Here is a 20876-nt window from a genome sequence, read left to right as displayed (position 1 = left end):
CACCTTGGGTCGCTTCGAGAGAAAAGTTCTTCGTGTGATCTACGGTCCCGTATGCATCGAAGGGGAGTGGAGGAGAAGATGGAACGACGAGCTGTAAGGGCTGTACAGCGACGTAGACTTAGCCAGAAGGGTAAAAGTCCAACGACTAAGATGGCTGGGTCACGTAGAGCGCATGCTCCGGCCCCTTAAAGTCTTTGAATCTACAACCACAGGACAGCGCAGTAGAGGAAGACCGCGGATCAGGTGGCGCGCACAAGTGGAAAGTGACCTCACCCAACTTGGAGTGCGAAATTGGAGACATCTAACTAGGGACCGAGCTAGATGGAGAAGTTTGTTGGGTAAGGCCCTTGTTCACACAGGACTGTTGCGCCACCTTAAGTTAAGTTAAAGTAAACATTTAAAGTAAATTTGTCAATACTTCAGTTTAGTTTTTTTTGTAAATTGCTTAAAGCATTGTAAATCTATAAATCTAAGAATAAATGTAATATTAGTTTTAAGATTTGATTAACGAATTCAATATTCAGTGAAGTCTCTGAGTTTATTGAACATGCCATACTATATATTGTGTACCCATGGCATGATTTTAATGCGAGAGGTCTTGGGTTCGATCCCTGCCTATGCCATGCCACCTAAAGTTTTTTTCATGAGTACTGCCTCTTGCGAGGAATTGACAAATTCTCCAAGAGTAATTCTTGTCATGAAAAGTGCTTTCTCAAATTTGCCGTTCGGATTAGGCTTAAAACTGTAGGTCCCTTCCATCCCTGACAACAGCACTCGCACACAGGAATGGTTGAGAGTTGTCAGTCACTAGGCCCTAGTTCTCAAACGGACTGTTGTGCCACGCAATTTACTTATATTATCTACATTTGATTCTTTTCGTAAGTTATTTGCGATTCCATTTTCAACAGGGACTATCGATGAAAGTAGAACAGAATGACTGTTGTGCGGAAGAGGTAAATACATGCATTCTTTTTTTCGAATTGAAAAAGTTATTTAATAGTTAATTATTTATAAAAACATAGTGTCGCGATTTGGATGGAAGATAATAAGAAGCAAGAAAAAGTTTGAGTTTTAGTTCAAAAGATAGACTATACATTTCCGGATTTTTGTCTTGCTTTAAGTATTTTGAGATAACTCTTAGATAATTTCAAATTTATTACACAAGAACTTTTAATTGTCATGCCTTAGTATTCAAAAAATAAAATATTTATATGTTTAGTTGCTTAAATTGTGAAAACTTCTAATTCGCAAATGTTGAAATTAATTGTTTGACACTGTGTAACGACCTATTTGCCTTTTCTTGGTCCTGGCTGGCAATTTATTGAACCCTTAGCTCAGTGGTGGGTGCGTTTCTTGGACCCTTCAATGTCGCTACAAAAAAAATATTGCCAGACTCTGCATCCTGGTGTTGATGATGCGCGAAACATCACCCCCCCCCCCCTTTGAATGGCTTCTTTCTGTATCAAGCCATCACCCTTCTCATCATCACCCTCTCATCCTTTATACTAAACAAAATTTACTCCATGATTATTTAATTATAGTTCATAAATAAAAAGAATTGTACGCCTTAAGTTCAGACATTTCGATAATTTTAATTAGAAAATTTTCATTTTATAAAACTAGATCATATTTTAAGTAATTTATTCGAATTTAAATTACAAATACAAATCTCATTTAATTAATTTAATGAATTTTAAGTAAGCAAAATAGTAAAACAAATAATTCACGCTCTATTGGCAACGCGAAGCCTAAAATCTTAAGATTTATAATTCAAAAAGTATAACCGCGTGTTCGGCTTATTACAATGCTTCTGATTTTAATTCCTTTTTTTTTTGCTTTCTTTTAACTTTCACTTGTGTCAATAATCCTCTTTTCAAGCCCACCCCTTTAATTAGCGTAAGTATTAAAAGAATATTTTTTTTTGTATATATTCAAATATGTATAAGCACAGGTTAAATAACCATCAAATTAATTAAGAAGATACGTACAAACTCACCCTTTTATATCTCGAGAAGTGGCCACTGCTGTTGAATAGAAGGAATCTTTGTGCCCTGTGCAATCTTTATATGCACTCGATGTTGTTTTCTTTTCTTTTTTCTTTGTTGCAGATATTTAGGCACATACTTATGTCCTATTTATATTTCACTTCCGCGAATTAATTTTAACTTATAGATCGGTTCGCGTGGTGATACTTAGAATTAACACATTAATTTTTCGTACTCTGAATTACCAAGTTAAAAATTTTGAATTGATGACAAAAAGAAATGAATTTACGTTAAATAAAAACAAATTTGATTATTGGTTTTGGTGGGGACTAGAACCCTGGATCTCTGCTTTGAGCCCTTGAATTGAGCAGCGGCTTAAACATCTTAACTACGGCGGCTGTATAATTTTGGGAAGCCAAACTCAGCACTTATGTGACCTTCTAAATCCCTACAAGTGCTATACTAAGGCTGGATATGGAGCGAAATTCCTGCACTGCTCGAACTGTCATTCGGATGGCTGCTTTTTTTTTAGTCACCTGTTAATTTTTATACTGTTTTTTTTTTTTTGTTGGGTTAATAATTTTTCCGGGAACCGGGATGCATATATCGGGCAGTCGTTATTTCCGACTGCCAATTTAAATTCAAGAATTTTATTTAAAATTACTTATATGCAAGTTTTGGATTGCAACTCACTTCTTTGTTAAACTTTTCGGGATTTTTCCCGAGGAAATTTTCTTTGTTTCCAATAAAATATTCGTTTGGAAAATAGGTATTACGTAAGCCGAACGTTTAATCGCTTTAACTGCTTAGAAGTTAATAAATTATCTACCCACGCCTTTGTACTTAATTTCTCTTTCCTTAAGGGGGTATTCTCGTCTAGAGACATGAATTTTAGGTAATTTTTGAAGTGCTGTAGAAAAAAAGCAAGCAACAATTTTACCATCAATTTTTTTTATACATTATTTATTCACATTCTTCTTCTAATTTGATATTTGATATTTATTTTAATCAATAAATATCAAATATCAAATTAGAAGCATACAAAAAAAATAAAAAAAAATAAAAATTCCGTTAGTTATCAGCTGATGGAGTGGTGCGTCTCAAAAATTTGGTGCGTGACCATACCCACGATTTTAACTCTCCTAGAAATCAGAAATCAAAAACTAAAAAAGATTATTAATCTACAATAATGTCGCAATGTCTGGAACTACGGAAAAGTTACAAACATTTTTTTTTTACAAAATGTCGACTGCCTAAAAAAAAAAATGTACCACTTTTTTGAACATTCTTCCATTTGTTAAAAATAGTGAAAATGAAAATTTGGGGATGTCCGTAGTTTCGGACGAAGACAAGTCCCTAAAGAAGACTCTCTTAAAATTTCAAATAAATCGGTTCGGCAGAACCTGAGAAATCGTGGGTATCAGATTCAAAAAGACAGTTCTGAGAAAAACGCGTTTAAAGTACCCCATTATGTCTTTGTTCTATTAGTTGCAGCCCAACCGATTTGGATTGCTGCTCAGGAAAATACTTATTTCTCCAACAATAATTTGAATTTGTGAAAATCCTCTCGTAGACATATTCTTAAATAGTTAAACTATGAAAATAAAAAAATCGATTTTTTATTTCTAGACCAGAATACCCCCTTAAGCTTTGCAGCCATTCTTTCGTTTTTAGTATTTGTTTCAAGAATTATGAAGTAACGATATTGCGAATTCAAGCAATTTATTTGTAGAATCGAGTTAAATGGTCGAGTTGAAGGTCCCAGGCTAATAATATCGAAAATAATCAAGTGGGCAAAATCATTAGCAACTTCGTTCTGATGTTTTGTTTTTGATACGAAACCAGCATTCATCTTCTATAGGGAAAGAAAACACAATAACTTTTTACATTATCCGTATGTATGTATAATTTGTTGTTCTTTCAGTTTTCATTGCACTAGATACTTCCATATTTTAAAATTTTTTTTGAAATAAACGTTAGGTCTTCAGTCTTTCTTGCTCGCAATAATTCATTGTAGATTTCTTTTAAAACATTCAACCGAGTTAGAACTTGTGTATGATTCGATGGAATATGATCCCACTTTTGAAGCTGCTGACTTATTTCATTACTGATCATTCCACGAACTTTACCAATACAACTTTGAAAAGCAAAACTTAGCTGTGGAATAAATAAATTATGTAACATTTTAAATTACTGTTGATGTATTTACCTTGGTTAGCTTACAAGCATTTATCAATGATTGTAGCTGTAGTTCGGGATTCAAGTTCGATAAAATAAAACTAAAAACGTTTTTTACAGTTATTTGTAAAGATGAAATAAAGACATGAGAATCTCCTGATCTGCAATGGGATTCAGAAAAATTGTATTAAGCCAAGCAGATATGAAGAGTAAAATAAATAAAATATACCTGTTTTTAGGAAAAACGATGAGCTTTGGAAGCTTATCCATGGTGTACTCCCAACACATATCATTGGCACTTGCATCGATTCTATAAAATCTTACATTTATTGCTTTAATCATATAAGAAGTATGAAGCAGTGTCTGAGACATTATATTACATAAAGGGCATAGAGGAGAATAAAATAATACCACTGATGTCTGAAAAGAGTTGATATTAGCCTAACTATTTAATATTTGTTTTATGAAACAAACGACTTACAACACTTGTCCTGTTTATAACTTTTGAAAACTGGTGGGAGTTTATTTCTTTTATGCTTATCGATAAACTATCCGATGAGTAATTTTTGTATTCAGGTTGTTTGACGGACCTAGTGTGACGGCTAAGTTTTCCCTGATAAAAATCACTTACAAATTCCAAAGCGGTTTTAGTAGACAGATGACCCTTTTGCATGTGAAGTGTTTCCCTCTAAATTGAAAAATTAAATGTTTTTAAAATGTTGTTTGTTAAATTTAAATTTAAGTCATACATACATCATTATCAATGATGAATAGTTTCGATGGGGGAAAAGACGAATGTTCTGGTATCCTTAAATTTCCAATAAAATTATTTAAATATTCCTTGTGTACCATCGTGTCCAACATCAGGAATTTTAAAGTAAGATTGTTTTTGTAGTCGAAAACTGATAATTCAAAAGAACTCTATAAAAAAAGGATTCAGAAAAAAAGACAAAATTAGTAAATCTAGTTATGAAAAGAAAGACTTGCAATTAAACGGTTGACAAATTTTAAGCTCTAATAAAGATGAAGTTCTGGATGCTCGTATAACAGGGAAATAAATTTGAGTGTCTTTAAACAAGTTTAAAGGTGGAAAAGCACCAGGATCTTATAGAATCATGGAGGTTTTTTTTTTAAATATGGAACAGTATTCGTATCAATTCTAAAGAATCGCCTAACAGTTCGGATTAGCCATAACAAAATTCTTAAGGAATTTCAAGCGGGGTTCCGAAGCAGCTATTAAACCAAAGACAACATTTTTGTCTTGAAAAGCATTGCGAGAACACTCTTGCAGAGTTAACAGAAGCTACCTACGCCACCTACAGTACTATCGGTAGAAGAGCCATGTTTTCCAATCTGTCCAACAGGGTAATATCAACAAATTTAAGCAAAAACCGTATGAAAGAAAGATAACTGCGGTATGAAATGGTTAGGAAAGCTCGGATTGGTTTGAAACAACATGGGTGAAAAACAAGGATATCCCTTGAGACCGTATCTGTTTTCCCTGTTTGATGAACCGCCTTGTTATATACTGCGAACACTGGAATTTAACGGTTTATTTAAATAAATGGAAGGCCATGGTGTTTAAAAATGGTGTGGCATACTGGCCAGTAATACAAAATGGTATTTCACCAGCGAACCAATTGAAGTGAAACCCATTTTAAGGAGAAACTGTTAAAAGCTAAGAGCGCAATAAGCGCTTCTTCGAAAAAATGCTTTGCAAACAATCTTGTTTCCCATAACGTAAAATACAACGTTTTCACTTTAATTTCAATTCAAACTTTATTTTCATAACTTACACAGTAAGATACAATATCTCAAAACTTCAGTAGCCGAATCTTTAATGCTGTATGCAGCGCAAAACTGTGGATATGAAAATGTTGAGAAACTATTAGGGCAACGGCCTAGTCACTGATAAAGCTTCGGTTCACATCGATCACCAAAATCAAGCATCAGTAAGCGTGGTTAGTAGACAGATGGTGGACCGTCTTGAAACCTACCGCGTGCTGTTGTCATGTGTTCTTTCTCTTCAGTCCTGTGTTGTTATCACCTTACATAGTCTAGTCGCTCAAGGTGTTGTGTTCTCTACTCTGTACATTTATGTGCTGAGTAGTGTTCTATGGTTCTATGTCAAAATTTATTTATTTATTTATTTATTTATCTACAAGCTTAAAGCTAATAGATTTGATCTTAAAAATTAAAATATTACAAAATTATATTAAAAAGTAAACAATAAAAGTAAATTGGCCTTAAACAAATCCCTACAATTACTTAATTCAATAAATTGACAAACTTCATTGAATTGCCTTATCGATCTACAAATCGGCTCATTAATACCGTAGCTTGTTCTGTGAAAAGATTCAAACAGAAATTTTCTACCACGCAAAGCTCTTGACGGAACATAAATTGGTACAATTAAAAGCAAAGATGAACAACGTACGTGGTAACATAAAATTTCCCTCACAAGCATTATACCATGAATTTTTCTTCTTGATTCAGGAGACTTGATACCTAGAAAAAGGCATGTCCACTTCATCTTATAAAATATGAATCTAGTAAACCGTCTCTGAACCGTTTCTAAACGATCAGAGCAGGTCTTAAAACCCGGATTCCAAATGACATTTGCATATTCCAATATAGATCTCACAAGAGATATATATAAGCATAGTAATGCGTAAGGATCACTGAAATCAACCCAATTACGTTTTATAAATCCTACAGTTAAGTTAGCTCTTCCAATTACATAATCCATGTGACTTTTAAAGGAATAATTTTTGTCCAATAAAACACCTAAATCTTTTATGTTTTCTACACAAGATAATACATTAGAATCGATCGTGTAGTCAAAGCTAATGTGGATATAGGACCTATAGAAGGAGATAGCATTGCATTTTTTTATATTTAATTTTAAACAATTTAATTTACACCATTCGGAGACATGGTAAAGGTCGTCCTGTAGCAGCTTGCAATCATGGAGGCAATTGATTTTTAAGAAGAGTTTCAAATCATCAGCGTAAAGGAGGTATTGAGAATATTTTATCATTGTAGTTATATCATTTATAAAAATATTAAAGAGGAGCGGACCCAAATGACTTCCTTGAGGAACACCTGAGCTGCATTGAATAGATCTCGAAAAAGTGTTATTTATTATGACTTTTTGAGATCTTCCCATTAGATAAGACGACAGCCAATCAAGAAGGGTAGAATGTAAACCATAAAGTTTTAATTTGTGTATTAAAGTGGAATGATCCACCGAATCAAAAGCTTTACTGAAATCGGTATATATCGCATCTACTTGATTCTTACTTTCAAACGAATTTAACACATAATTTGAGAAAAGAGCTAAATTAGTTATTATAGAACGACCGGAAACAAAGCCACGTTGTCGGTCAGAAATATGCTTTCGGGTTATGATTTTTTACAAGGTGCTCAAACAATTTAGGGATGGCAGACAACTTGGAAATACTACGATAGTTCTCAATTTTTTTTTAGGTCCAGATTTATGAATTGGCACAAGATAAGATATTTTCCATTCACTAAGAAATATACCCTGAGATAGAGATTGATTAAATATGCAATACAAAGGATAGCATAGGGACTTAGCACAATTTTTTAAGAAAAAAGCGGGTATACCATCAGCTCCAGGTATAGTTTTGGGCTTTATAGACGGAATCCTGAATATATTTCTTATAAACTGAGTTGTAATCCCCCGATATCAACGCTACAGGTTGAATTATCTAAAAGTGTACTATAACTGTAATTTCTGGCAGGTGAGTAAACGGATTGAAAAAAGTCAGCAAATAAACAAAGTATTGATGATGTGTCTGATGCTTCAGTGTCCCCAAATGTCATGTGCTTTGGGTAGCCTGACGTATTTCTTTTCACATTTATATATGCCCAAAACGAAGAAGTATTTGTCTTAATGTTAGTCACAATATTCATTATATAACACTTGTGAAGGAATTTATTAAGAACAAACAAATCTTTGCGCAGTTTGCTAAAATTAGCGTAGTCTAAATTATCATTAGTTCGCTTAAATTTGTCAAAAGCTTTACGTTTTAAATTTTTCAGATTAATTATTTGCTTGTTGTACCACGGGAGCTTTTGTTGAATATGTTTGGATCTTCTCGAAGACGGAACGAATCTACTTAAACTGTCGAAAATAATAGACACGAAACGCGAATACTTTTGTTCAAGATTCAGATTGACAAAATTATTAACCAATCATAATTTTCAAGAAAATTGTTAAGTTCAGTGAAGTTTGCCTTTTTAAAGTTAAAGAAGCTAGAACATTGCATTGATTCATTTGATAAATACGTGTACAGTTTAAATTCAATAAATAGTTCCTTATGGTGAAGAAAAGATGTTTGCAACTACCGAAAAACACATCAAATTATATGGTCACCATTGAAACCGGACTGTGTCCGCTCTTTAAGCATGCCTAATCAAAGATTGAAAAAAGTTATAGCTCTATATACTATTCAAAAAGAGAGTCATTGGTTTAAGAAGTTAAAGGAACTGGATAAATATTTTGATATGAATTTTACTCTCATCGTGCAGTCATGCAATGATAGAGATGTCAAAAATGCACTCTTTGATCTCTTCATAGACGAAAAATTTATCCATCAAGCGACTTCATCTGTAGCCACATACAACGTTCTTCAACACAAAGAAAGAAATTATTTCAGGATTGATTCTAATAAAAATTAATATCGGCTATATTAAAGATAAGATGAGAGTTGGTAACATTGAACTTCATGACGCACCGAGATGATCTTTTAATAATTTGCACGCTTTGCAACGTGTGGGTGAGAGAAGACATTATGCATTTCACAGGAATGTGCCCAATACTGTATAACCTTTTCATGAAGCCTCTTAATACCACCCTAGCAAACGAATTTTGTTCCTGTTTTATATTTCTCCCTTTCTTTTCCTATGTACAAAATTGTATCTTTCTTTCTTAACTTCTAAAATACCATTAAATGCGAGTAAATTGTGTCAAGCGGACAGACGGCAAAGCCATGTCTAAGAGATTTGTTATCTAAATAATTGTTAAATGATATTTCGGAATTGAAATAGAACTAATCTAATCCATGTAAATCAAAAATAAATTTTGCGATTAAAATTACTTTATTGGTAATTTTCATTTTAAAAACATCTTAAAATAAATTAACTTTTGTACCCACTTTTTTCAAATCGATTTAGTGGATCAAGTGCCCACAATTAAAACATAGGCTGAGTAATCGCACGATTTATTGCCCTTGACATGCTGAGAAACATAGTCATCAGACTATGTTTAAAATGAGTTCATAAAAGAAAACGTTGACAGAATGAGAAATTTAAACTATTTGTTATAAGCTTTTCTTTCAATTTGTATTTCATTGAAAAATGAAAATACTTTAAAACGTATATTTCTGAGAGTAAAAATGGGCAGAAATAAGAAAATGTTTTTTTTATTATGAAAACCTTTAGAACGATGTTAATAAAGTATCGAGGATTTTAGGATGTATGCATGTTCGAAACTATTTTCGGATAACAAAAAGTAAAAAAACAATATTATATTACGAGTTACAATTATTCAGTTGATATAAAATGTCGATAAGATCAAGTTACATTTAGTTGGGCTAATCTTTCAAAAGTAATATACCAAGAAGAAAACAAAGCTTATAAAAAGATATGACCGACGTAACAAACAAAAATTAAATTACACTATACAACTGGTAGTAAAGCTTTCTGAAAAATTGTAAGAACCCTGAACGGACAAGGTTATGGATCGTCCATATAAGTAGATGCTTCAATTCTGGCTGAGTACTCCAAAAATCTTCAGGAATAACATCCTGTTCCATATACTGAAGAAAGTAAATCCAACTAACTATAGAGGAATATCTTTTCTTGACGCTTTAGATCTTTAAGGGAGTGTTATTGGAAAGACTGATTAATTGGGTAGATGATAATAATCTATTCAGTGAATACCAAGCTGGATTCCGTAAGTTCTACTCACAGTAGACAACACCTTTATCCTGACAAGTACTGCAAACTCATTTAGAAAACAGAAAAAACGTGTATGCCTTCTTTGTATACTTCAAACCATTGATAGAAAATATTATTTTACAAACTCTCGAATTAGGGTAGGTCTACGAAGATGCTCTACGAAGATGCTTAAAAAACTGCAACAGGTTTATCATGAAAACAGCTTATCCTTATGGGATGGTAATATATATCAAAATGGATTTAAACAGAAACAGATGTAAAACAAGAATGCTTTCTTAGTCCACTCTTTTTCCCCACTAAAGAAATGAAGAATTAGAAATGGTTAAACAAAACAGTAGCTGGGCGTCCTGCTAACACTCCAAATTTCATAAGTGGTCGAACCGCAACTACTTATTTGGCTTGCTTTTCTTAACAGTGTTTTAACGCAGTAGAAAAGCATTCTCAAATAGATGTCAGGCACTTCCCGCCAATTTATCGTAAGCGACAAAATAAATTTTATCGTAAACGACAAATCAAAAGCTGTGGTTCATACCGATTTTGTAAAAGCATTCAGTAGAGTAAATCACCTCATTTTAATTAAATATTAAAAAGTTATGGTTTTAATGGAAACCTACTAAACTGGTTCAACTCCTATCTCACTGGAAGGAAACAAATTGTTAGGATTGGTTATTGGTCTCCTATATTCTTTCAAAAGCTAACTCTATGTTAGGTTTCCTTAAACGGAATTCTTCTGATTTTAAGGACCCATACACATACACACTGAAGCTATTTTTTGTTCACTTGTTAGACCATTACTGGAGTATTGTTCTGCCATTTGGAATCCTGATACTAAAAAGATGATAACAAGAATTGAAAATATACAAACGAATTTTGTGAGATTTGCATTAAATGCTTACTCAAATCTTGATTATAAATCAAGGGATGCAAACTCTTGAATCAAGGCGTAGAATATTTAGTATTATGTTTATTCGTGATATTCTTTCAAATGATATTGATTGCGAGTATTTTCTTTCTTTGATTAATATTTATGCACCTAGTCGATCTTTAAGAACGAGAAATTTCACATTTGAATATCCTCATTCTACAAATTATGGCCAGCGTGGACCTATTTCCCATTGTTGTAAATTGTTTAATATGTACTATAATGAACTAGATACGAGTATATCTTACAAGAAATGAATTTAAAAATTCATTATTAACATTATTGCATAATAACTTCTCTTAATTGTTCTTATTTATGTAAATTAATATATTTATTAATATTAATAATAACAATGAAATTGTATACATTCTATAAGCAAATCTGTGGATTAAGCATCGTAGATTGAATAAATAAATTTCCTTTAAGACCAACTTGGACGAAAATTTCAATGGTTTATTTTTGTCATTGAAATGCCACAGGCTTATAGGTTTGCCATGTTAAGGATTTTTTGAACAAACAAAAAACCTATTAAAATTAAGTAATCATTTGCTTTTTTGTTAAAATTGAAATCTCGTTTTTAATGGAATCAGTCAGTCTTGAAAGAGACCCGTTCTATAGAAAGAGCTAGTTTTTGAAAAAGGAGGAAAGTCGAATTTGAATGAGTTTAATTGTTTTTGTTTCGCATTTCCATCCATCTTAAAATACTTTCGAAATCATTTAACTTAAATCAATAAGAAAATCGAGTTTAATTTGTTTACCATTTTTTGATTTCGAGTGAAATTCACACATTTAGGAAATTCACACATTTAGGTTGGATTAGGTTAATGTAAAGTGGCTGCAGATTCAGAATCCACGCACTTAGGACAAAAGAAAAGGTCTATTGTGATACCACATGAATCTAGAGAGATGGTACTAGTCGAACCATTTTGAGCTTATTATAAGGCGAAGAAGATATTTGATATCCTTTTGGATATTGAAAGAGTAAGGCAAGTGCATAGAAGGTGAGAGATTGTTTCCTATTCTTCCTCGTCCATACAGCTCCTGCAGAGATCGTTTGAGGCTACACCAAGTCGTATTGCGTGTTTGCCTATAAGACAGTGTCCCGTAAGGACACCTATTAGGGAGCTAATATAAAGTTCGGTATACCTATCTTCTCCCTTTCAGGTGAAATAGGTATGACGGTTCCATTTTTAGCGAGTTTATCGGCTCTACATCCTGTGAAGTCTCTGTGGCCCGGTACCCAACAGAGGTGAATGTTAATTTGCTGCGACATCTTCATAAGAGACGATCGACAATCGAGGACCGTTTGAGATTTGGTTGAGACACCGTCAAGAGATTTAATAGCAGCCTGAATGTCAGAGAAGATGCGGATATCAGAAGTTGATATCACGTTTTCTCTTAGCCAAGAGAGAGCCTCTTTGATTCCTGAAATGGAATGAAAACCTGGAAGTTTTTTTCCAAATAGCGGTTTGTACTTTGGTATAGAACCAAAGAGGTTCAAAATAATGGAATGCCCCACATTGTTGTTGGTCCATTGAGATGAGGCTTCGAGTCTTATAGCTGTACTCGCTACCACTTGTTTGCTAAAAATGTCAAGAGGTGTCAGATGGAGGAGAGTGTCTAACGCTGCTGGGAGTGTGGTTCTCAATGCCCCTTATGCAGAGACATGTAGTGTGTTGGACTCTGCTGAGTTTGTCGTAGTATGTGACTTTCTCCAGTGCAGTCCACCATACTGCAACCCCGTACATAAGTATTGGTCGGATGACCGATGTGTATAGCCAATAGGTTATGCGAGGTTGAAAACTCCATTTGGTTCCTTTGGCTTTCTTGCAAAGGAAAAGAGCTTAAAATTAGTGGTACACCTTTTATGGAAGGAGGTACAATTAATGGGATTTTGTATTTTCGTGTAAAAAGGACGAGGTCTGTTTTTTGAGGATTAATACTAAGTCTGCAGAGATCAGACAATCTAGTGAACATATTAAGTGCGATTTGGAGGAGGTCTCTTAGTGTATTAGGATGTTCACCTTTGACGCGTGTGCGATAGCAACATCAGCGGCATACGCAACTACTCTGTAGCCACTATGTTCCACTGGAGAGGGGACAGAACACCACCTTGTGGAGTGCCTATACCGACAGACCTTTTCGTACAAAAATCCCCCATCTTAGAGTTGATTGCCTTGTAGCATTAGATTAATCAACTCGCAGAGTGAGTATTCGACGTTTAGGGTCGTCATAACAGAAATGATAGTGGATGTGTCAACATTGTTGAAAGCGCCCTCAATATCCAGGAAGGCCACGATAGTCTCTTATCAAAGCGGCATGTGTATACTTTCCGGACATTTTTTTTAAGGAAGTAATGGTCTCCAAAATACCAGAAATATCTTAAACTTGTATATACATATGTATTTAGAAAGAATAATACTAATACTTACAATGGGTTCAACTACATCTTTTTCAAAAGATTGATTCATATTCACACATTGTTTCTGGATAAAGCGCCTCAGAATCTCATAAGGAGCTGCATAATCAATTGTACTATCTGTGTTCCGTTCACAAAATTTCACGTTGTCTGTATTAACTACACCAATCCGCTGATGATAATTGGAAGAAATCTGCTTAGATGAATTAACCGTTTCCGAACTCATTCCAAATAAACTGTCACCCCAACTTCGACCATCGAACATTTCAGATTGAAAATCTTTATTCTGCACTTTTTTCAGAGAGTCGCAAACATTTGTGAGTCGTCTGAACATCGCTGGATATTCTGTAGATTGAACCAAATAAATTTGATTTCTTAAGGTTATCATTTTGTATACCTTTTTTTATTTCAAAAATATATTCGTTTAAGACTGAGTTGTTGAGATCGGTTCTGTAGTTATTATATGAATAAATTAATTGTTTCATCTGGAAAAAAGGTATGTTTTTAATTATAAATTGTTGTTGTATTTGTTATAAATTGAAACAGCTTACAATTAAGTAATTATTACTTGGTGATACTCTTGGTGCGAACATCACGACAACGGGACCTTTTTGCAGATATTTATGTATTGTTGCAGATTTCATGTTGGGTAAACTTACCCAAATCGTAGCGTCAGCTAGTTGGTGTTTCAAAAAATTAATTAAATTTGTTGATGTCCATTTACTCTTGCTATAGATCTAAATAAACTTTTGTCAGTTAGTTAGGTTGTAAATTTAATTATGATTAAACTTTTCATACAATTGTATCATTTGGAGTGAACAACTTTATCACAGGTGCTTGAATGGGTTCTGAATTTTGAAACATTGAAGTATTCTCCCCGACGTAAACAGCGAATTTAATATTTTGATTAGCGTCGTTTTCTAACCATTTCATAGAAGTTTGAAAGAATATTTGATATTCTTTTGTATTAGTTGAGTTAAATATGCCAAAAATAACACCGTCATTGAAAATGCGGAGTTGAGTTAATTCTCTTATGTTATGAATTCTTACAAAAGGATTTAACAATCTGTCAATGAATTTCGAAAGCGAGCTAAAGTTCCAGTCCCCGTTGTATTGCACAGATAAAGCATTAGGTAGGTAAGCCATTAAAACAGGCCATTTATAAACATTGGAATAGAGTGTGCGGCAGCCACTATTCGGTTGCCAGCAATTTACAGCAGCAAAATATACCTGAAATAATATAAATATATATGTAATGGTTAATATACACATAACGTTTCAAAAGAAAGATCAAGATTTATTAACGACTTTTATTTTGAATACATTAAGTTTCTATAAAGAGAAAAAGAGATGTATCCATTTTATTGCATGGTCTTGGCGATGCAAAACGGAAGGGGTTAAGTATGTATGTAACACTGAATTTGAATATCGACTTTAATATTTTCTATCATATCTGGTTTTAAAAATATACCCCTTTAAAAATGCTAAACACGACTAAAAACCGTGGTTTTAACGCTAAGATAAAGGAAATATCCCTCAACAATGAATTATATAATTATTTTGAAATGCAAAGATCATTATCTGCTTAAAAAGACGAGAGCTCTTTGAGTAGAAGAGGCGAGAGGAACACCGACTTCTCAGAAGGAAAAAGAGAGGGCTTGAGAAGCGTTCGGTCGAAGATGTTGAGAGGTTTAAAAGCAGGAATGAAGTTCAAAAGTTTTATGAACAGGTGAAACGAAATTCACAGTTACATAAACCTAGAACCGAAGGCTGCAAACACGAAAGTAGAAACTTCATAGTGGAACCGCAGTCAATGCTGAAGATATGGAAGGACCTCTTCTGCAGACTGTATAACGGCGATGACGAACAGAATTCCACTGTCAGGCAGGATGATCCATTCAACATAGACGACGAAAGCCAACAATCCCGTCCTCCCGACTTAGACAAAGTAAAAATTGCCATATCTCAGCTGAAGTGTAATAAAGCGGATAGCTTGAATGCCGAGCTCTTTAAAGCAGCTGGAGATAAGTTAGATAGGCGCATGCACCAACTTATCTGTAAGATATGGTCGGAAGAAAGCATGCCCGATGAACGGAACCTCAATATTGTTTGCCCGATCCTGAAAAAAGGAGACTCTCCTAACTGCCCGAACTATAGAGGAATCAGTCTACTTAACATTGCCTATAAAAATTTTCTCTGTCGTAATATGTAAACGTCTAAAGCCCATCGTCAGCAACCTGATAGGTCCTTATCAGTGTGGTTTTAGACCAGGAAAGTCCACAGTTGATCAAATATTCACATTTAGGCAGATCCTGGAAAAAACTCAAGAACACCAAATCGACACCCACCATCGATTTCAAGGCCGCATATGACAGCATCTACAGGGACGAGCTGTATAGAGCCATGTCTAGTTTTGGCATCACTGCCAAACTCGTCCGTTTGTGCAGGATGACCATGGAGAATTCACGCTGCTCCATAAAAGTTGGAAACAACTTAACAGAACCTTTCGATGTCAAAAAAGGTTTTAGACAAGATGATGCGTTGCCATGTGATTTTTTTAACATCGTGCTTGAAAGAATAGTGCAGAGCTCACACGTCAACACTAGAGGCACTATCTTTCAAAAGTCTGTCCAATTACTGGCATATGCTGATGACATTGACATAATCGGAAGAACTCAGCGTGATGTCAATGGGGCTTTTGTGAGTATTGAGGCACAGGCGGCAAAAATGGGTTTAACGGTTAATGAGGGCAAAACAAAGTACATGCTGTCGTCTAGAAAGGACATACAACACCGACGTTTTGGTCAAAACGTCACAATCGACAGACGTACCTTTGAGGTAGTCAAGGACTTCGTCTACCTAGGCTCCACTGTAAACGCTGAAAACAACACCAGCGCTGAGATCAAACGCAGAATAACTCTTGCTAACCGCTGTTTCTTTGGACTAAGAAAGCAATTGAGTAGTAATGTCCTCTCTCGAGGGACCAAAGTGTTGCTATATAAGACCCTTATCATCCCCGTCCTGCTATACGGTGCAGAAGCATGGACCATGACAAAAGCGGATGAAAGCACCTTGGGTCGCTTCGAGAGAAAAGTTCTTCGTGTGATCTACGGTCCCGTATGCATCGAAGGGGAGTGGAGGAGAAGATGGAACGACGAACTGTACGGGCTGTACAGCGACGTAGACTTAGCAAGAAGAGTAAAAGTCCAACGACTAAGATGGCTGGGTCACGTAGAGCGCATGGAAACCAATGCTCCGGCCCGGAAAGTCTTCGAATCCGCACCCACAGGACAGCGCAGTAGAGGAAGACCGCGGATCAGGTGGCGCGCACAAGTGGAAGGTGACCTCACCCAACTTGGAGCGCGAAACTGGAGACATCTAGCTAGGGACCGAGCTAGATGGAGAAGTTTGTTGGGTGAGGCCCTAGTTCACACAGGACTGTAGCGCCACCTTAAGTAAGTAAGTAAGTAAATATGGGTATTAAGGACAGATTTGTGTTATGGATAGCTTAATATTTCAAAGTGAATGTTTTCTATTAACTTGGATGTACCTCAGGGTAGCAACCTTAGTCCTTAAATAATCGTAATATTTAAAATGATCTTCCATCCGACCTTGTTAATTTTACGAGTATGTCCCTTATATATTCCGATGATGTATAGTTTGTTCATACAATTATCTCGATTGTTATTTTTTACTAAAAGGCCTTAAGTGTCTGGGAATGGTCCAATGTTAATGGTCGCATTCACAAAGCTAGTGGCTACGTAGTCAAGGGATTCTGATTGGCTAAATCTAACTACAAAAGTAGTTGAAATTTCCCCTCCGACGTAGTTTAAAAAATTCAGCTACAAAGTTAGTGGAGAATGATTTTGACGTTTCACAATCAGCTGCTCGGTAAACCACACGAATTCAAAATGAAATAAATCGTTCAGTATTTAAATACAAAAATAAATCATTAAAATTGTGTCTCAAATTTGATTTTATCGAACTTAAAAACACGAAAGATAAGTTTAAGTTATCAAATCAAAAGTGTTTCTCTATTTGCATTTGTCAATAATATGACAGTTTCAGATTGACTAGCTTTGTAGTGTAGTTTTGCATTCACGAAGCTAGTTGGATTTTGACTACGTAGCCACTAGCTTTGTGACCAATGGTTTAGTTTTAGATATGAATAAGTGTAAAACAATGTATTTTATATGAAAGAAAATGTGTTTGCCATTCTACCAAGGCTCTTTATGTCTCATTTTTAAGGTTTGCCTTAGAGTATGGTTACGTTAAATGGGCACCATATTATCGCCACCTTATGTCCAACGTATTCAAATTATAAATCTTCCATTTTTAACTTCTCAGAGAACGTAGGTATCTACAATTTTTGTTATAATCGAAATAATCAATGGGACAATTTTACATCCAATGATCCGCTGTTGATTGAATTTCATTGCTAGTTCGAATAGTTTTAGAATGCAGTTGCCAATTTGTTACACTTTCAGTAGATCACACTATGGTGATAATAGTCCTTTAAATCATTTAATTAATATTCCTCTCTTGGTTAATCAAGTCTGTTTCTCCGGTAAGTTTAGGTACATTCCATAGACAGGCACCTATATTAACCTTTGGGTGGCATACGGGTTCTCTTGCACACTCACCCAGAGCTAAATTGGTGAATAAAACAATTTAAGTAAAATGAAGTACAACACGAACGCAGAACTCCCAAAAACATGCACTGGACATTGCTTTTAGTAATAAACCTAAACCAAATTGTCTTGTCCGTTCTGAATTATAAGAACAATAAATCCCATTTATCAGAATAACCAATAAGATCAATTTAAATATGGTTGAAATTGTATACTTAAGATTCATTACATAATACCTAGTATAAATGCTTACCTCTTGGCTATACATATTAGCTACGGAGTTGTAGACTTTCTTTGCATTCAAGCTTTCAGCGCACCAAGGTGCGTAAAAATATATGAGTGACAGCTCAGACACAGCTACTTTTGATTGTACATCTGCTAAATTACCGTACGGCCATTCTTGTACTATTGAATATCGCGAGAAAATAGGTTTCGGAGAAGTTGTCCCTCCAATGACCGGTTCTCTAAGACAAGACAAAAATAGTAGCACCATTAAATTTAAGTCATTTATAAATGACAAAACAAAAACTTACTTGTTGAGCAGAGTTGCATACGTGGTTAGAATGATTGCAATAAAGCCCAAGCATTCTTTACTGTATTGAAGAAGCATAATAATTTTGAAATTGTTAAATATTTCCGTAATCTTATTAATTGATAAACACGAATTATCTGGATCAGAATTAGAATCAGAGGTGGATGGATTGGAGATCAAACATTCTGCTTGGTCATTACCACATGTAGCGAATGATTGATTTTCAGTCAAATTCTTTAGGCTTTTATCGACTATCGACTTCTCAAATGATGGAGGATCGTGTTGTCGTCCAATTGCATCTCCAAATTCTTTAATTGTTTCCATTTACACAGAGGCGAAGAACCTATATCGATACATTTCAAGAGTTAGTACAAATACAAACTCTACTCAATATGATTTAATTTTTGTTTACCAAGTAACTTCATGTTATCAACCTAAACTGCGAACATGACAACTAAAATCATTTAATTTAGTCAAACAATTTTATATTTTCATTTCCAAATATAAATATAAAAGTCCTTCAAATATGTGTTTTATAGTGACTCTTTATAATTACAAATTAGAATATTGATTAAAACAAATCAAATTAAATTTAGTAGAAAATAGCTAACAGTAACTTTCAAACACATTCTATATTACGATACTCTACTCCGTTAAAATACAATGATGTGGAATCATATGTTTAATCCAAATAGTGAACCCCGGCTGTCGGCTTTGACACCAACGCAAAAACAGCTGATGGAATAATGAAAGGAGAAGTTTTCTATTCTCTTTCTTATGTGTCAGTTAAGAGCTTTGCACATGATGGTTGAAACACAAAAACGCTTCGGCTACGCCTGACGTTTCCGAGTTCAGCCATAAAGGTATTCAATGCATGCTATCATAATGAATTTTAAGAATCTTGCACATGAGCTAGGAACCAACTTTGGATAATAGCATATTTTTACTTTTCTTTCACATGAGCTTTATTTCTATTGGCCGACAGTGACGAATTGTCAATTTATAACTTACCGTTTCAAAAAAAAAACAAAACAAGAGTGGTATAATTTTGAGGTTAAGTTTAGCGCGAAAAATGTATTCGTTGCAGTGTGGATGGTATGTGGAACACGAATAGAGGTTGACAGTTCGTAGCAACCACACTGCAATTCGTTACTACCAAATTATTTTAACAAAATTGTCTTCTTTTAGAGAACAAAATGCAAATTTTATTGTCCTAAAATTAGTGTCAATCGGTTTCTTATAATTTAAATGTGTTTTTGTTTGAAATTGCCTTTTGGAAATGTGTAAAATCACGTTTGTTCGTCCATTCGTTCATTCGATGTTCGCTTTCATGTGCAAGGCACTTTATGGCTGAATCTTAAACACGCTTCACCTTCGGCTTCACCTGACGTTTTCGAGTTCAGCCATAGGAATTCAATACATGTTATCACAATGGAGCTTCGACCTCACGTTTTGTTTGACAATCGTAAGAAAAAGAACGTTATGTCACTCTAAACGGAAGCTCTAGTTCAATTATCTGAACATTTCCTTTGTCCGACAGGTCAACGGCTGTAAAAAAATGTCAACAAACAAAATAAATTTGCTTTTGGAGAGATTCCCATTGGTTATTATAAGCTGTGTAAGCTACTTCCCCGATGAATTTAATTTTTTCGATTTCAAAACTCATATTTTTTTATTTTGAGAAAAAAAATGACAGAAGTGGCATTTTAGAAATGTCATATTCAAACAATTGCGCGAACAGTTTATTCGTTGCAGTGTAGATGGTATGTGGAACGCGAATAGAGTTTTACAGTTCGTAGCAACCTCAGTGCATTTCGTTACTAAATTGTTACAAATTGTTTAGAAAAATGTCTAATTTTAGAGAACAAAATGAAGGTTTTAATATAATTACATTTGTGCCAATTGGTTTCTTATAATTTCAATGTGTTGTTGATTTCATATTTTGGAACAAACTTTTTCTCCTTAAAGCGTTTCATTTTCTTTGTATTCACAAATGTCATTTTTACTTTTAATGATTACCTCTTACTTAAAATGCTTGATTTGAATAAAAAAGGATTAACATGTAACTGCATGAATATAAAAAAGGATTTACATGTAACTGCATAATGCAAAAAGTCTAGAATGGCAGTTACATATGTATGTCAAAACTCAAAAGTTAGAGAGAATCTACCGGTAGTAGCTCATTTAATGATCAACGCTTACCTATAATTCTTGGTTTATA

General features: G+C 34.3%; 1 protein-coding gene across 1 annotated transcript; it reads right to left on the bottom strand.

Annotated features, from left to right (window-relative positions):
* Positions 1-3747: 3747 nt before the first annotated feature.
* On the bottom strand, positions 3748-19279 carry LOC129949584 (thioredoxin domain-containing protein 11). The gene is made up of 12 exons (XM_056061135.1): positions 19068-19279; positions 18657-18998; positions 18377-18587; positions 14291-14722; positions 14044-14229; positions 13890-13977; positions 13506-13837; positions 4917-5084; positions 4645-4851; positions 4393-4583; positions 4195-4324; positions 3748-4142 (listed from the first exon to the last, which is right to left on the bottom strand). The coding sequence occupies exons 2-12, from the start codon at positions 18977-18979 to the stop codon at positions 3921-3923; spliced, it is 2490 nt and encodes an 829-aa protein (XP_055917110.1). The 5' UTR covers positions 18980-18998; positions 19068-19279; the 3' UTR covers positions 3748-3920.
* Positions 19280-20876: the final 1597 nt, after the last annotated feature.

The sequence above is a fragment of the Eupeodes corollae genome, chromosome 3, assembly GCF_945859685.1.
Source record: "Eupeodes corollae chromosome 3, idEupCoro1.1, whole genome shotgun sequence".
Classification (NCBI taxonomy): Eukaryota; Metazoa; Arthropoda; class Insecta; order Diptera; family Syrphidae; genus Eupeodes; species Eupeodes corollae.
This window is presented reverse-complemented; position numbering and strand designations above follow the sequence as displayed.

Excerpts from the sequence above, each read along its gene's own strand:
- LOC129949584 (XM_056061135.1), bottom strand. The coding sequence starts at position 18,979 with ATGGAAACAATTAAAGAATTTGGAGATGCAATTGGACGACAACACGAT. Across the intron at positions 5,085-13,505 it reads AAGATGTAGTTGAACCCATT|AGTTCTTTTGAATTATCAGT; the intron begins GTAAGTATTAGT and ends CTTTTTTTATAG. Across the intron at positions 4,584-4,644 it reads TTATAAACAGGACAAGTGTT|ACATCAGTGGTATTATTTTA; the intron begins GTAAGTCGTTTG and ends AACTCTTTTCAG.